This window comes from Vitis riparia, chromosome 1 (genome assembly GCF_004353265.1).
Source record: "Vitis riparia cultivar Riparia Gloire de Montpellier isolate 1030 chromosome 1, EGFV_Vit.rip_1.0, whole genome shotgun sequence".
NCBI classification, from domain to species: domain Eukaryota; kingdom Viridiplantae; phylum Streptophyta; class Magnoliopsida; order Vitales; family Vitaceae; genus Vitis; species Vitis riparia.
Window position 1 is genome coordinate 4,045,006 of NC_048431.1, and position 18,791 is coordinate 4,063,796.

The 18,791-nt window shown below is 30.8% G+C and overlaps 3 protein-coding genes across 3 annotated transcripts; all 3 read right to left on the minus strand.

Moving 5' to 3' along the window:
- Positions 1 to 949: 949 nt before the first annotated feature.
- LOC117914725 (putative F-box protein At5g55150) lies at positions 950 to 2,116 on the minus strand. The gene has a single exon (XM_034830181.1). The coding sequence runs from the start codon at positions 2,114 to 2,116 to the stop codon at positions 950 to 952; it is 1,167 nt and encodes a 388-aa protein (XP_034686072.1).
- A 6,483-nt stretch (positions 2,117 to 8,599) lies between these two features.
- Positions 8,600 to 9,733, minus strand: LOC117914732 (putative F-box protein At5g55150). The gene has a single exon (XM_034830190.1). It carries the CDS (start codon positions 9,731 to 9,733, stop codon positions 8,600 to 8,602), a length of 1,134 nt encoding a protein of 377 aa, XP_034686081.1.
- Positions 9,734 to 16,277: 6,544 nt separating this feature from the next.
- Positions 16,278 to 17,411, minus strand: LOC117914742 (putative F-box protein At5g55150). The gene has a single exon (XM_034830202.1). It carries the CDS (start codon positions 17,409 to 17,411, stop codon positions 16,278 to 16,280), a length of 1,134 nt encoding a protein of 377 aa, XP_034686093.1.
- Positions 17,412 to 18,791: the final 1,380 nt, after the last annotated feature.

Genomic DNA, 18,791 nt, shown 5'->3' on the forward strand with positions numbered 1-18,791 from the left:
TCCTCGTTTATATAACATCATTTCCTATTTTCAACATACAGTTGCCGCCTTCTCTTTGGTTGCTATTCATCTTCTTCTCTCTGCGATTCATCTTCTTTTCTCTTCAGGTTTTGCCATGGCAGGTGTTCAATTTTCTAATGTCAATAATAAGTTTAAGTGTCTGATGTGTGATGTTGAATTTCAAAAAGAAGGTGGCATCATGAATCACAATCAAATACATAATCGTTTTTATCCTTACCGTTGCCGTAGATGTCATAACGTTTTCAAAACAAAATCACACCTTGAGAATCATGAGCGAAACAATGAGCACGCAATCAACAATCAAGTCCCCCAATGAAGATAGAGACAAAGATCAACAATCAACTCCCCGATGAAGACCAATGAAGATAGAGACAAAGATTAACAATCAATCCCCCGGTGAAAATAGAGATAAAATTGTCTAGATGATAATGAAATTTTTTATTTGGGTTATTTACAGTTATATAATTAAGATAATAGTAATATGTAATCCCTACGTAGTTACATAATTTAAATTTTAATTAGTTGTTATATGGTTTAAATTTAGGATTATGTTGATTTTTTTAATATCAAATTACAAATGAAATTTATAAGATAAATTAACCGATATTAGATTTGCCTTAAAAAAAAAAAACAATATTTTCAAATTACAACACTAAATTATTTAATACAAGTAGCATTATATCTTTAAAATATTATGTTGTGAAAAGGGTAAGTTTATTAATTTAATAGTTTAAACAATTTAATTTGATTTTACCAAACAAATTAAATGCTTAAATAAGAATTAATTGAATTTAGTTTATTTTATTTTATTTCGTAATACCAAGTAAAAAAATATTTGAACATTTTATGAAAAACAGAAGAGTATACCAAATAAATGAAAAAAGAGAAGACACAAGTAGTAGTAGTATTATTATTGCAAAATAAAAAATCAAAGTGAAACAAGAAATTCACCCTTAAACAAATCCGGTATGATCCAAAATAGTGGAGTTCTCCATACTTGAGTAATTGGAAAAGCTGGTTCTACCATTTGAGTTTCGAGATTAAAAACTCCCATGTCAGTGCAACCTTGTGGAAACTCACTCAGATAATAAGCGGTTAAATAATCGTCCAGAAAGTAAATGCAATTCTTTTTAAATTCCAGCAAGTCTGGAGTAGAAATTGAAAAAGTTCCGCTATGACCCAAAAATAGTGAATTATCACCCAAGCTCTGGACCTTTATCCACGTCCTTGTGTTAAAGTCCAACTTAAATACCTCAAATATTATGGTGTTATAAGGTGACATCTGATCACGATCATCATCATAATGCAAAAACCTTGATACTTGCAACAATTCTCCACATGACTCCACCAAATATTTGTTTTCAAGAGAACGGACCCACACAGGTGGTGCAAATGGAATAACCTTGGGCTCTGGACCAAGGTCGCATTGGACGATTCCAACTTCTTGCTTTGCTGTGGCATAGAAGTTACCCTTGTAAAATATGATGTCCTGAAAATGATATATTCCGCTCTTCAAGGTTTTCCACTCCCTGTCGCCTGGTTTACAGAAGGCCAATTTATTCCACATACTATGAATAACCATAATGATGCAATTCGGGTCCGAAGGAGAGGAAGATGCCACCATCTTACTTACGAAACATTCCGTGGGTATGGACGTATCCTCTGTTTCAGAATGGGCATCTTCAAACATGGTTGCCGGAGGCAGTTGAATTTGCAATCTTGATATGGGATTTAGAAGGTTCATTGCATAAGGGAAACTGAAATTTATTGTCAATAACCAGCCCTTCCATGAAGTGGAACACCATGCACCTTCAGTTTCTGGAAGCTCAATTTTACAAGCCTTATGGGTAGAAAAGTCGAGGAGGTTGTGGGCTTCATTCTGTGCATTAGGAGGCAGCAGCAACATGGGACTTAGAGGCTTGAGGTGAAGTTGTTTTGCTTCCATGGCAACAAAATTCCATGACGTACAAACTGCTCCAAACCGAACTATATCTGCAGCATGTCGCAGCCGAATGAAGATTAAACCCAGCAATTCCTGGGGCAATGCACTCCAATCACCCATCATATCATCAACTTTGTAGGAAGAGAACACCATGTCATCAACTTTGTAGGAAGAGAAGAGCGAAACGAGAGCACTATCAAACTCAATATTTATGAGCCTAGATTTTTTTATTGCGATTTCTAACTTTATAGTACAATAGTCTCCTATTATTCCTATGTAGGAATCTCCAAATTTAAGGAAACTCTAAGTGAAAAAAGGAAAGAGTGAATATGTATGGTTTCTAAGTCTCCTATTATTTCTATGTAGGAATCTCCAAATTTAAGGAAACTCTAGGTGAAAAAAGGAAAGAGTAATATGTATGGTTTCTAATTCTAACCTATGACGACTTCAATATGGATTATGAATTCATTAATTTTACCGTAAACCCACCTCAATTCCTGTTTCCCAATATTTCCAAAATTAATTTGTAGGGTAAATTAATGCCAAAGAACAATATTAGAAAACTAAATAAAAAAGTTAACAATGGTAAATTTATTTAATAATAAAACAATTTATTAATTTTACCATAAACCCATCTCAATTCCTGTTTCCCACACGGCTATGTCATTATTTCCAATTTGTGCTTTCAGGTTCTGATTTCTTATTATAAGGCTTTGACCACAATTCTTATTAAAATTTATGCTCCATCAAGGTGAAATTGATCTCTATTTGCATTCTATCATGCATATATAGGGGCTGCTAGAGGACGTGGATGGCAAAATATTTGCACAGTTATCAACCTTGGATCTTATCACGTCGTGGGAATTCCTTGTTCTGTGCTATTTGCTTTTATCTGCAATTTTGGAGGCATGGTAAGTTTCTCTCCTGAGTTCTGTATTTTCGCTATTTCAAAGGAGTTGAAATTTTTATGGCTCAGGGGCTTGGATGGGAATCATATGTGGCCTTGGCATACAAGTGACAGCACTTGTTACCATGAATTTATTCACTAATTGGGATGAATGTGTAGGCATCTCTCAGCGCCTGGTTTTCCATCCAAGTTTGCATGACAAACCAATGAGAAGATATGAAGAAAATGAAGAAGCAATTGTCCTAGATTATGGGCACCCATAGCAGGAAGTACATAATTACACTTACAAAACAACATCAACACCTCAATAGACCACACTTGCAACTTGAAATATAGACCCAACAGATTAATTCCACAAGTAAGGGTGTATAAGAATACATAAAAAAAAAAAAAAAAAAAAAAGGAAAAAGGAAAACAAGTGGGGGTTGGACTACTTGTTCGGTTGATTGGTTGAGCAACCCAACCCAATATCATAAAATTTTAATTGATAAGATGATTTTCATTACTATCATGTATACATTCACAATGTTTTCAAACACATAAACAATGTTGTTGAAATGAGTTCTATTAGCTGCTAGCTATAATTTTATTAGTTTCTAGTAATATTTTATGGTTCTAGTAGCACCTTAAGCATTCTTTATGATTCTAGTAATGGCTTGAGCATTTTCTATGATTTTACTAGCAGTTGTAGCACCATGAGAATTCTTGATGATTTTCCTTTATATATATACTTACCTTCATTCTATTATTCAGTTGCACATCACAATGGCAGAAGGAGCATTTACGAATGCACAAGATCGTTATAAATGTTTGGTTTGCAAGGATAAAATTTAACAATGACAAGTGAATTAAGGATCATAACATAAGAAGACGTAAAGATCATGATTATGCTTGTGGCAAATGTCACAATGCTTTTGAAACAAAAGTTGAGCTTAAGGAACGCAAGTTGAATGACACACATGGAGTTAATAATTAACTTTCCTTAGATTAAAAAATTATATTAAAAATGTTATTATAATTAAAATATTGAGATATCATATTATTAAATTATATAAGAATGTGATAATATTAGTTAAGAAATTAATTCAATCATTAACATAATTTGTATTTTGTTAGTTGAATGTTATCAATTAATATATCTATGTTTATTTATTTTGTGTTATATTTTTTAAAATTGAATACCAATTTATGCTTCTAAAAATTGCATGCCAATCCAACCAATACAAATTTAAAAGACTCAATAGAGTTTTGCTATGTATATGGTTTCCAGAGAATGGGGAATGAAAATAAAAGGGAAATAAGGGGAAACACCGTTAGCTTATATAACATAAGAGCCTTATTTTCAAACTTTTAGTGTGCAAATTAGGATATATTAATACTAAAATTAAAGCTAACACAAATAAGAGTTGATTGGGATGAAGTGAAAAACTCCCTTGATCATTTTAGTTTTTAGGTTAAAAATTCTCATATCATGACATTCATACTCCTCTTCAAAGTAGCCTTCGATGTTGTCGTTAGTGAAGTAGATGCAATCCTCTTAAAATTTAGGATACTCTCTACAACGTATGAAACAAATGGATAATGTCCCAAAAGAAAAGTATTACGATTAAACGTGCTTACTCCTTACCATATGTTCTTTTTAAAATCCAATTGAAGTATCTCAAACATTTTTCCCTCATAAACATCATTGAGCCAATGCAAGTCTCTTAGCACTTGCAGTAGATCCTCACACAACTCTACGAAATAGTAGTAATTAATTAAAAAAATTAATATATGGTATGAATATTGAAACTTGATACTTTTCAATATTGCATATCACAATTCCCAATATTCCTATTCGCATAGAAGGCCACCCTTGCAACATATGGCGTCCATGTAATTGTTGATCTCCCTTTCTTTAAAAATCTTATCTGTTCTTCACATGGTAACCCTCTTCTCATTTTATAAGATAATTAACTTTTAGTCTTCGGATTTACATAATGTTAGTTTTCTGCTAATTACTATAAATTGTCATAATAATGTGATCGAATTGTGAAGGAGGATAAGATCTCATTATCTTGTATATGAAGGCTTCATTGTGCTAACTATGTCAAGCAAAGGATCTTGAATTACCATTGCCGGAGGTAACTATATTTACAATTTGGATATAAAATGTAAAAAGTTTAAAGCATACCATGAGGTGCAACACCATGCAACTGGTATCTCAAGGAGTTCAATTTTATAAGTTTCCTCATTAGAGATGGAAGAGTTTGTGGACTTCGTTATCCTTATAAGAAGGCGTCAACAACATCAACCTTAAAACATTCAAGTCATATAGCATTTCCTTGGAGGCAACCAATTCCTATGTCACATATACCGCTTTAAATCAACTCATATTTACAACAATATTTCCTAATTTTTTTAAAATTAGCTCCAATAATCCCATCGACATGTTACTCCAATTAGCAATACTAGCCATACTATCAAAATTAAACATTTTTAGACGAAAATATTGTTAAAGAATAATATAAAAAAAATGATTAACTTTAAATTTATTTTTTTATTTTCTTTTTTATTTTTCCTTAAGTATTTTGGAAATAGCTTTAGGATTTCAATTGCATTTTAGTATTTATTAATTGCTATAAAAAAAATTTCAATTACTAAGAATTTTGGGATGAGTTGATACTATTTGATGGTTCAAAATCAAGAGAATTTTAGTTGTTTTTAATTTTTTTAACTCAACTATTATAACGAAATCCTAACTTTAAAAACAATTAACAAAAATATAATACCATAATACATCAAAAGGTTAAAACACATATAAATACATCCCTCTGAATAGCGGGACCAAAACCCATTCCCTTACCACTTCGCCACACCCCATTTAGATTTCTAGTCAATACTAATAAACACTAATATTGTTATTAGTCGTTTTGGGAGGTTTAAATTAGTAAAACTTCCCATCAATTACCATTTATATCAACGACATATAAACATAAATAGTAAATTACTTACAAGTTTCATAAATTTCAAGATTTTTTTAAAAAACTTCCTATTTAATCTTCAATAATTTTATTTTCACAAAATAAAAATTTTTAGAAAAACCTATGAGGAAGATTTTGAACCTCCTTAGAACCAATTTGGTAAATACATGTTTCTAGAAAATTGTGAATATCAAATTACATTTTCCATATTAAAAATACTTGACACAATTATTGTAAACCTACAACTTGCAAGTGTTGGAGTGGCACCCACCCACCCTATAAAAGATAAAGGTTCAAATATACCTTATCCTTTCAAATTTTAGTGTGTTTTACATTTTGTCTCTTTATATTCAAAACATAACACTTTACCTCCCTAAACTTATTAAAAACAAATATTTTACCTTCAATTACAAACTTTGCATAAAATTATAAAAAGAATTGCTCTTTTTTCCATTTTGGTTCAAGCACTAGTTTAAACTTGGATAGAACCAACTTTAAATTAGCAACTTTCAATTGTGATTTTTTAAAAGCTTTCAAAATATAGCAACTACCAATTTTAATTTTTTATTTTAGATAGATGTTAGCATGACTATTTATCATTTTTACATACCGTGAAGTCAATTAAATTTCCTTGGATTTAGAAATTATATAATAAAAAATTATTATGATATTGAGATATTAGATTATTAAATTATATAAGAATATGATAACATTAGTTAAGAATATGACTATGAATATGATCATTAAACAAATTGTGATCAATTAATATATCAATGTTTTTTTGGTTATAAATTTTTAAAATTTAATACCAATTTATGATTTTAAAATGGTATGTCAATCCAACAAATACAAGTGAGACAAATTGGTAAAGTTTAAAACATTGTCAACTTATGGAATTTGTTTTCTAACTTTTAGTGTGCAAAATATTCATAATAAGCAACAATTAATTCCTAAAAGCTCTTGTGACCCAAAATAATGGAGATGTCCATGTTTCATTATAAGGAAAAATTGGCTTAATGACTCCTGTTTTTAGGTTAAAAATTCTCATATCATGACATCCACCCTTCTCTTCGAAGTATCCTTCAAAATTATCATCGGTGAAGTAGATGCAATCCTCTTCAAATTTAGGGTAATCTTTACAAGATATAAATCAAACGTAGTGCATTATTTTATATGGTAATGATAGCATATTTGGTGTATTAATTTATCATTAACAATCTATTCAAATCATTTAATTTGTTATTATATTAACATTATTAAAATCATTTAATCAAAATTAAAAGTGAAATTGATGATTGAATTATATGTTTTTTAGTAAAAATATTATTATATGTGATATAAAACGATTTTTAATTTTTAATATTATTATAAATTGTTTTCTGCAAAGGCTTTATAATTATTTAAATAATGTTAAATGTGAAATAAATTTTATTTCATAATTTTTAAAGCTTATTTAATTATATTTATTTTTCTAAAAAATTTCATAATATTTTTATAATTTTTTAAGTTTTTTAAATATGACTTCGAAACCGATGTGCCTCGGACCGTCCGAGTCAATGTCCGACTTTGAACCATGCCAACAACATTGGCCTTGAAACGTTCAAGTAGGAGCTTGAATATTTTATTGGAGAGACAGTTTGCAGTAGCAGCAGCTGCTAGAACAAGTGCAGGAGAGTAGGAGCATAAAGCAAGGAATGCATGCTAGGCAGTTCAATTATTTGACTACTTATTCTGAGTTTCTAGGCTTATCTGGGTCATTTTTTTATTAACCTGGTTGGTATAGAAGATTCTTAGTTTTGATCAAATATTCCAACAATGTCGGCATGCTTTTGTGCTTTCCTCGTTTATATAACATCAGTTCCTATTTTCAACGTACAGTTGCCGCCTTCTCTTTGGTTGCTATTCATCTTCTTCTCTCTTCAGGTTTTGCCATGGCAGGTGTTCAATTTTCTAATGTCAATAATAAGTTTAAGTGTCTGATGTGTGGTGATGAATTTCAAAATGAAGGTGGCATCACGAGTCACAATAAAATACATAATCGTTTTTATCCTTACCGTTGCCGTAGATGTCATAACGTTTTCAAAACAAAATCACACCTTGAGAATCATGAGCGAAACAATGAGCACGCAATCAACAATCAACTCCCCCAATAAAGATAGAGACAAAGATCAACAATCAGCTCCCCCAATGAAGATAGAAACAAAGATCAACAATCAATCCCCCAATGAAGATAGAAATAAAATTGTCCAGATGATAATGAAATTTTTATTTGGGTTAGTAATATGTAGTCCCTACATAGTTACATAATTTAAAACTTAATTTGTTGTTATATGGTTTGGATTTATGATTATTTTGATTTTTTTAAGATTAAATTACAAATGAAATTTATAAGGTAAATTAACCGATATTAGATTTGTCTTAAAAAAAATAATATTTTCACATGAAGTGAATTACAACACTAAATTATTTAATACAAGTAGCATTATATCTTTCAAATATTATGTTGTGAATTTTTCAATAATAAAATAATTAATAAAGGTAAGTTTATTAATTTAAAGTTTAAACAATTCAATTTGATTTTACCAAATAAATTTAAATACTTAAATAAGAATTAATTGAATTTATTTTATTTTATTTTATTTCGTAATACCAAGCAAAAAAAGATTTGAACATTTTATGAAAAACACAAAAGTAGACCAAATATAATCATAAATGAAAAAAGAGAAGACACAAGTAGTAGTATTATTATTATTGCAAAATAAAAAATCAATGTGAAATAATAAATTCACCTTTAAACAAATCTGGTATGATCCATAATAGCGGAGTTCTCCATACTTGAGTAGTTGAAAAAGCTGGTTCTACCATTTGAGTTTCGAGATTAAAAACTCCCATGTCAGTGCAACCTTGTGGAAACTCACTCAGATAATAAGCGGTTAAATAATCGTCCAGAAAGTAAATGCAATTCTTTTTAAATTCCAGCAAGTCTTGAGTAGAAATTGAAAAAGTCCCACTATGACCCAAAAATAGTGAATTATCACCCAAGTTCTCGACCTTTATCCACGTCCTTGTGTTGAAGTCCAACTTAAATACCTCAAATATTATGGTGTTATAAGGTGACATCTCATCACGATCATCATCATAATGCAAAAACCTTGATACTTGCAACAATTCTCCACATGACTCCACCAAATATTTGTTTTCAAGAGAACGGACCCACACAGGTGGTGCAAATGGAATAACCTTGGGCTCTGGGCCAAGGTTGCATTGGACGATTCCAACTTCTTGCTTTGCTGTGGCATAGAAGTTACCCTTGTAAAATATGATGTCCTGAAAATGATATATTCCGCTCTTCAAGGTTTTCCACTCCCTGTCGCCTGGTTTACAGAAGGCCAATTTATTCCACATACTATGAATAACCATAATGATGCAATTCGGGTCCGAAGGAGACGAAGATGCCACCATCTTACTTATGAAACATTCCGTGGGTATGGACGTATCCTCTGTTTCAGAATGGGCATCTTCAAACATGGTTGCCGGAGGCAGTTGAATTTGCAATCTTGATATGGGATTTAGAAGGTTCATTGCATAAGGGAAACTGAAATTTATTGTCAATAACCAGCCGTTCCATGAAGTGGAACACCATGCACCTTCAGTTTCTGGAAGCTCAATTTTACAAGCCTTATGGGTAGAAAAGTCGAGGAGGTTGTGGGCTTCATTCTGTGCATTAGGAGGCAGCAGCAACATGGGACTTAGAGGCTTGCGGTGAAGTTGTTTTGCTTCCATGGCAACAAAATTCCATGACGTACAAACTGCTCCAAACCGAATTATATCTGCAGCATGTCGCAGCCGAATGAAGATTAAACCCAACAATTCCTGGGGCAATGCACTCCAATCACCCATCATATCATCAACTTTGTAGGAAGAGAACATCATGTCATCAACTTTGTAGGAAGAGAAAGCGAAACGAGAGCACTATCAAACTCAATATTTATGAGCCTAGATTTTTTTTATTGCGATTTCTAACTTTATAGTACAATAGTCTCCTATTATTCCTATGTAGGAATCTCCAAATTTAAGGAAACTCTAAGTGAAAAAAGGAAAGAGTGAATATGTATGGTTTCTAAGTCTCGTATTACTATGTAGGAATCTCCAAATTTAAGGAAACTCTAGGTGAAAAAAGGAAAGAGTTTATAGGAATGTATGGTTTCTAATTCTAACCTAAGACTTCTTCAATATGGATTATGAATTCATTAATTTTACCATAAACCCACCTCAATTCCTGTTTCCCAATATTTCCAAAATTAATTTGTAGGGTAAATTAATGCAATATTAGAAAAGTAAATAAAAAAGTTAACAATGGTAAATTTATTCAATAATAAAATAATTCTTATTAAAATTTATTTAATAATAAGACAATTCATTAATTTTACCATAAACCCATCTCAATTCCCTGTTTCCCACACGGCTATGTCATTATTTCCAATGTGTGCTTTCAGGTTCTGATTTCTTATTATAAGGCTTTGACCACAATTCTTATTTAAATTTATGCTCCATCAAGGTGAAATTGATCTCTATTTGCATTCTATTATGCATATATAGGGGCTGCTAGAGGACGTGGATGGCAAAATATTTGCACAGTTATCAACCATGGATCTTATCACGTCGTGGGAATTCCTTGTTCTGTGCTATTTGCTTTTATCTGCAATTTTGGAGGCATGGTAAGTTTCTCGATCTCCTGAGTTCTGTATTTCGCTATTTCAAAGGAGTTGAAATTTTTATGGCTCAGGGGCTTTGGATGGGAATCATATGTGGCCTTGGCATACAAGTGACAGCACTTGTTACCATGAATTTATTCACTAATTGGGATGAATGTGTAGGCATCTCTCAGCGCCTGGGTTTTCCATCCAAGTTTGCATGACAAACCAATGAGAAGAGATGAAGAAAATGAAGAAGCAATTGTCATAGATTATGGGCACCCAGGAAGTACATAATTACACTTACAAAACAACATCAACACCTCAATAGACCACACTTGCAACTTGAAATATAGACCCAACAGATTAATTCCACAAGTAAGGGTGTATAAGAATACATAAAAAAAAAAAAAAGGAAAAAGGAAAACAAGTGGGGGTTGGACTACTTGTTCGGTTGATTGGTTGAGCAACCCAACCCAATATCATAAAATTTTAATTGATAAGATGATTTTCATTACTATCATGTATACATTCACAATGTTTTCAAACACATAAACAATGTTGTTGAAATGAGTTCTATTAGCTGCTAGCTATAATTTTATTAGTTTCTAGTAATATTTTATGGTTCTAGTAGCACCTTAAGCATTCTTTATGATTCTAGTAATGGCTTGAGCATTTTCTATGATTTTACTAGCAGTTGTAGCACCATGAGAATTCTTGATGATTTTCCTTTATATATATACTTACCTTCATTCTATTATTCAGTTGCACATCACAATGGCAGAAGGAGCATTTACGAATGCACAAGATCGTTATAAATGTTTGGTTTGGAAGGATAAAATTTAACAATGACAAGTGAATTAAGGATCATAACATAAGAAGACATAAAGATCATGATTATGCTTGTGGCAAATGTCACAATGCTTTTGAAACAAAAGTTGAGCTTAAGGAACGCAAGTTGAATGACACACATGGAGTTAATAATTAACTTTCCTTAGATTAAAAAATTATATTAAAAATGTTATTATAATTAAAATATTGAGATATCATATTATTAAATTATATAAGAATATGATAATATTAGTTAAGAAATTAATTCAATCATTAACATAATTTGTATTTTGTTAGTTGAATGTTATCAATTAATATATCTATGTTTATTTATTTTGTGTTATATTTTTTAAAATTGAATACCAATTTATGCTTCTAAAATTGCATGCCAATCCAAGCAATACAAATTAAAAAGACTCAATAGAGTTTTGCTATGTATATGGTTTCCAGAGAATGGGGAATGAAAATAAAAGGGAAATAAGGGGAAACACCGTTAGCTTATATAACATAAGAGCCTTATTTTCAAACTTTTAGTGTGCAAATTAGGATATATTAATACTAAAATTAAAGCTAACACAAATAAGAGTTGATTGGGATGAAGTGAAAAACTCCCTTGATCATTTTAGTTTTTAGGTTAAAAATTCTCATATCATGACATTCATGCTCCTCTTCAAAGTAGCCTTCGATGTTGTCGTTAGTGAAGTAGATGCAATCCTCTTAAAATTTAGGATACTCTCTACAACGTATGAAACAAATGGATAATGTCCCAAAAGAAAAGTATTACAATTAAACGTGCTTACTCCTTACCATATGTTCTTTTCAAAATCCAATTGAAGTATCTTAAACATTTTTCCCTCATAAACATCATTGAGCCAATGCAAGTTTCTTAGCACTTGCAGTAGATCCTCACACAACTCTACGAAATAGTAGTAATTAATTAAAAAAATTAATATATGGTATGAATATTGAAACTTGATACTTTTCAATATTGCATATCACAATTCCCAATATTCCTATTCGCATAGAAGGCCACCCTTGCAACATATGGCGTTCATGTAATTGTTGATCTCCCTTTCTTTAAAAATCTTATCTGCTCTTCACATGGTAACCCTCTTCTCATTTTATAAGATAATTAACTTTTAGTCTTCGGATTTACATAATGTTAGTTTTCTGCTAATTACTATAAATTGTCATAATAATGTGATCGAATTGTGAAGGAGGATAAGATCTCATTATCTTGTATATGAAGGTTTCATTGTGCTAACTATGTCAAGCAAAGGATCTTGAATTACCATTGCCGGAGGTAACTATATTTACAATTTGGATATAAAATGTAAAAAGTTTAAAGCATACCATGAGGTGCAACACCATGCAACTGGTATCTCAAGGAGTTCAATTTTATAAGTTTCCTCATTAGAGATGGAAGAGTTTGTGCACTTCGTTATCCTTATAAGAAGGCGTCAACAACATCAACCTTAAAACATTCAAGTCATATAGCATTTCCTTGGAGGCAACCAATTCCTATGTCACATATACCGCTTTAAATCAACTCATATTTACAACAATATTTCCTAATTTTTTTAAAATTAGCTCCAATAATCCCATCGACATGCTACTCCAATTAGCAATACTAGCCATACTATCAAAATTAAACATTTTTAGACGAAAATATTGTTAAAGAATAATATAAAAAAAATGATTAACTTTAAATTTATTTTTTTATTTTCTTTTTTATTTTTCCTTAAGTATTTTGGAAATAGCTTTAGGATTTCAATTGCATTTTAGTATTTATTAATTGCTATAAAAAAAATTCAATTACTAAGAATTTTGGGATAAGTTGATACTATTTGATGGTTCAAAATCAAGAGAATTTTAGTTGTTTTTAATTTTTTAAACTCAACTATTATAACGAAATCCTAACTTTAAAAAAAATTAACAAAAATATAATACCATAATACATCAAAAAGTTAAAACACATATAAATACATCCCTCTGAATAACAGGACCAAAACCCATTCCCTTACCACTTCGCCACACCCCATTTAGATTTCTAGTCAACACTAATAAACACTAATATTGTTATTAGTCATTTTGGGAGGTTTAAATTAGTAAAACTTCCCATCAATTACCATTTATATCAACGACATATAAACATAAATAGTAAATTACTTACAAGTTTCATAAATTTCAAGATGTTTTTTAAAAAACTTCCTATTTAATCTTCAATAATTTTATTTTCACAAAATAAAAATTTTTAGAAAAACCTTTTAGGAAGATTTTGAACCTCCTTAGAACCAATTTGGTAAATACCTGTTTCTAGAAAATTGTGAATATCAAATTACATTTTCCATATTAAAAATACTTGACACAATTATTGTAAACCTACAACTTGCAAGTGTTGGAGTGGCACCCACCCACCCTATAAAAGATAAAGGTTCAAATATACCTTATCCTTTCAAATTTTAGTGTGTTTTACATTTTGTCTCTTTATATTCAAAACATAACACTTTACCTCCCTAAACTTATTAAAAACAAATATTTTACCTTCAATTACAAACTTTGCATAAAATTATAAAAAGAATTGCTCTTTTTTCCATTTTGGTTCAAGCACTAGTTTAAACTTGGATTGAACCAACTTTAAATTAGCAACTTTCAATTGTGATTTTTTAAAAGCTTTCAAAATATAGCAACTACCAATTTTAATTTTTTATTTTAGATAGATGTTAGCATGACTATTTATCATTTTTACATATTGTGAAGTCAATTAAATTTCCTTGGATTTAGAAATTATATAATAAAAAATTATTATGATATTGAGATATTAGATTATTAAATTATATAAGAATATGATAACATTAGTTAAGAATATGACTATGAATATGATCATTAAACAAATTGTGATCAATTAATATATCAATGTTTTTTTGGTTATAAATTTTTAAAATTTAATACCAATTTATGATTTTAAAATGGTACGTCAATCCAACAAATACAAGTGAGACAAATTGGTAAAGTTTAAAACATTGTCAACTTATGGAATTTGTTTTCTAACTTTTAGTGTGCAAAATATTCATAATTAGCAACAATTAATTCCTAAAAGCTCTTGTGACCCAAAATAATGGAGATGTCCATGTTTCATTATAAGGAAAAATTGGCTTAATGACTCCTGTTTTTAGGTTAAAAATTCTCATATCATGACATCCACCCTTCTCTTCGAAGTATCCTTCAAAATTATCATCGGTGAAGTAGATGCAATCCTCTTCAAATTTAGGGTAATCTTTACAAGATATAAATCAAACGTAGTGCATTATTTTATATGGTAATGATAGCATATTTGGTGTATTAATTTATCATTAACAATCTATTCAAATCATTTAATTTGTTATTATATTAACATTATTAAAATCATTTAATCAAAATTAAAAGTGAAATTGATGATTGAATTATATGTCTTTTAGTAAAAATATTATTATATGTGATATAAAACGATTTTTAATTTTTAATATTATTATAAATTGTTTTCTGCAAAGGCTTTATAATTATTTAAATAATGTTAAATGTGAAATAAATTTTATTTCATAATTTTTAAAGCTTATTTAATTATATTTATTTTTCTAAAAAAGTTTATAATATTTTTATAATTTTTTAAGTTTTTTAAATATGACTTCGAAACCAATGTGCCTCGGACTGTCCGAGTCAATGTCCGACTTTGAACCATGCCAACAACATTGGCCTTGAAACGTTCAAGTAGGAGCTTGAATATTTTATTGGAGAGACAGTTTGCAGTAGCAGCAGCTGCTAGAACAAGTGCAGGAGAGTAGGAGCATAAAGCAAGGAATGCATGCTAGGCAGTTCAATTATTTGACTACTTATTCTGAGTTTCTAGGCTTATCTGGGTCATTTTTTTATTAACCTGGTTGGTATAGAAGATTCTTAGTTTTGATCAAATATTCCAACAATGTCGGCATGCTTTTGTGCTTTCCTCGTTTATATAACATCATTTCCTATTTTCAACGTACAGTTGCCGCCTTCTCTTTGGTTGCTATTCATCTTCTTCTCTCTTCAGGTTTTGCCATGGCAGGTGTTCAATTTTCTAATGTCAATAATAAGTTTAAGTGTCTGATGTGTGGTGATGAATTTCAAAATGAAGGTGGCATCACGAGTCACAATAAAATACGTAATCGTTTTTATCCTTACCGTTGCCGTAGATGTCATAACGTTTTCAAAACAAAATCACACCTTGAGAATCATGAGCGAAATAATGAGCACGCAATCAACAATCAAGTCCCCCAATAAAAATAGAGACAAAGATCAACAATCAGCTCCCCCAATGAAGATAGAAACAAAGATCAACAATCAATCCCCCAATGAAGATAGAAATAAAATTGTTTAGATGATGATGAAATTTTTATTTGGGTTAGTAATATGTAGTCCCTACATAGTTACATAATTTAAAACTTAATTTGTTGTTATATGGTTTAAATTTATGATTATTTTGATTTTTTTAAGATCAAATTACAAATGAAATTTATAAGGTAAATTAACCGATATTAGATTTGTCTTAAAAAAAATAATATTTTCACATGAAGTGAATTACAACACTAAATTATTTAATACAAGTAGCATTATATCTTTCAAATATTATGTTGTGAATTTTTCAATAATAAAATAATTAATAAAGGTAAGTTTATTAATTTAATAGTTTAAACAATTCAATTTGATTTTACCAAACAAATTAAATACTTAAATAAGAATTAATTGAATTTATTTTATTTTATTTTATTTTATTTTATTTCGTAATACCAAGCAAAAAAATATTTGAACATTTTATGAAAAACACAAAAGTAGACCAAATATAATCATAAATGAAAAAAGAGAAGACACAAGTAGTAGTATTATTATTATTGCAAAATAAAAAATCAATGTGAAATAATAAATTCACCTTTAAACAAATCTGGTATGATCCATAATAGCGGAGTTCTCCATACTTGAGTAGTTGAAAAAGCTGGTTCTACCATTTGAGTTTCGAGATTAAAAACTCCCATGTCAGTGCAACCTTGTGGAAACTCACTCAGATAATAAGCGGTTAAATAATCGTCCAGAAAGTAAATGCAATTCTTTTTAAATTCCAGCAAGTCTTGAGTAGAAATTGAAAAGGTCCCACTATGACCCAAAAATAGTGAATTATCACCCAAGTTCTCGACCTTTATCCACGTCCTTGTGTTGAAGTCCAACTTAAATACCTCAAATATTATGGTGTTATAAGGTGACATCTCATCACGATCATCATCACAATGCAAAAACCTTGATACTTGCAACAATTCTCCACATGACTCCACCAAATATTTGTTTTCAAGAGAACGGACCCACACAGGTGGTGCAAATGGAGTAACCTTGGGCTCTGGACGAAGGTCGCATTGGACGATACCAACTTCTAGCTTTGCTGTGGCATAGAAGTTACCCCTGTAAAATATGATGTCCTGAAAATGATATATTCCGCTCTTCAAGGTTTTCCACTCCCTGTCACCTGGTTTACAGAAGGCCAATTTATTCCACATACTATGAATAACCATAATGATGCAATTCGGGTCCGAAGGAGAGGAAGATGCCACCATCTTTCTTATGAAACATTCCGTGGGTATGGACGTATCCTCTGTTTCAGAATGGGCATCTTCAAACATGGTTGCCGGAGGCAGTTGAATTTGCAATCTTGATAAGGGATTTAGAAGGTTCATTGCATGAGGGAAACTGAAATTTATTGTCAATAACCAGCCCTTCCATGAAGTGGAACACCATGCACCTTCAGTTTCTGGAAGCTCAATTTTACAAGCCTTATGGGTAGAGAAGTCGAGGAGGTTGTGGACTTCATTCTGTGCATTAGGAGGCAGCAGCAACATGGGACTTAGAGGCTTGAGGTGAAGTTGTTTTGCTTCCATGGCTACAAAATTCCATGACGTACAAACTGCTCCAAACCGAATTATATCTGCAGCATGTCGCAGCCGAATGAAGATTAAACCCAACAATTCCTGGGGCAATGCACTCCAATCACCCATCATATCATCAACTTTGTAGGAAGAGAAGAGAGAAACGAGAGCACTATCAAACTCGATATTTATGAGGCTAGATTTTTTTTATTGCGATTTCTAACTTCATAGTACAATAGTCTTTCTATGTAGGAATCCAAATTTAAGGAAACTCTAGGTGAAAAAAAGGAAAGAGGAATATGTATCGTTTCTAAGTCTCCTATTAGTAGGAATCTCCAAATTTAAGGAAACTCTAGGTGAAAAAAGGAAAGAGTCCTATAAGGAATATGTATGGTTTCTAATTGTAACTTGCACGACTTCAATATGGATTATGAATTTATTAATTTTATCATAAACCCACCTCAATTCCTGTTTCCCAATAAATTAATGCCAAAAAACTAAATAAAAAAGTTAACAATGGTAAATTTATTTAATAATAAAGCAATTCTTATTCAAATTTATTTAATAATAAAACAATTCATTAATCTTACCATAAACCCATCTCAATTCCTGTTTCCCACATGGCTACGTCATTATCCAAGTCCTTATATTAAAGTCCAACTTAAATACTTAGGTGACATTTTATCATAATTATGGATAAAAATATCGGTACTTAAATTTTACAAATATATCAAAGAAATATCAATAGATATTGTGACACAAAATATCAAAATATTGATGGATGAAAATTCATAAAAATATTTGAAAAAACTCAAAAAATAATAAATATATTGAAATTATTTTAATAAAACTTTGATATATATATATATTATTTATAAATTTTATTTTATAAACTAATATATATGAAGCATATTATGAAACCAATTCCAACATAGCTTTATTGGCAAGTTACTTAAGTTCTAAGCACAATACGAGGTTCAAGTTCTAGTGGCGTGCTTTGGGTTTATAATTTTTTTAATCTTTGTGGAAGGGATGCTCCCATTTTGTGCATGTTGAGGCGTGGATTGGGTTGCAGCAAGGATGCATACTTTTGAAGGCTTGGATGAATTGGGCTGCAGCAAGTTGGGCCCGGGTGCTTTTGAGGCCCGTTTCAATTTCAGTTTTAAATGAAAGGGAAGCACGTGACACCGCTTTATCATATCCCCGAAATGTCGGCCAAAAATGGAGAATAAAACGGACAATTCGTTCGATATTTCCATCCCATATCGTCCTATCACGACCATCTTGCAACAATTCTCCACGACTCCACCAAATATTTGTTTTCAAGGGGATGAGCTCTCACACCTGGTGCAAATGGAATAGCCTTGGGCTCTGGACCAATGTTGCATTGTACAATTCCACCTTCTAGCTTTGCTATGGCATAGAAGTTACCCTTGTAAAATATGATGTCTTGATAATGACATATCCCACTCTTCAAGGTTTTCCACTCCTGCTCACCTGGTTGACCCA

Bases quoted from the DNA above. Each gene is read 5' to 3' on its own strand.
- LOC117914725 (XM_034830181.1), bottom strand. From the start codon at position 2,116: ATGGTGTTCTCTTCCTACAAAGTTGATGATATGATGGGTGATTGGAGT.
- LOC117914732 (XM_034830190.1), bottom strand. From the start codon at position 9,733: ATGGGTGATTGGAGTGCATTGCCCCAGGAATTGTTGGGTTTAATCTTC.
- LOC117914742 (XM_034830202.1), bottom strand. From the start codon at position 17,411: ATGGGTGATTGGAGTGCATTGCCCCAGGAATTGTTGGGTTTAATCTTC.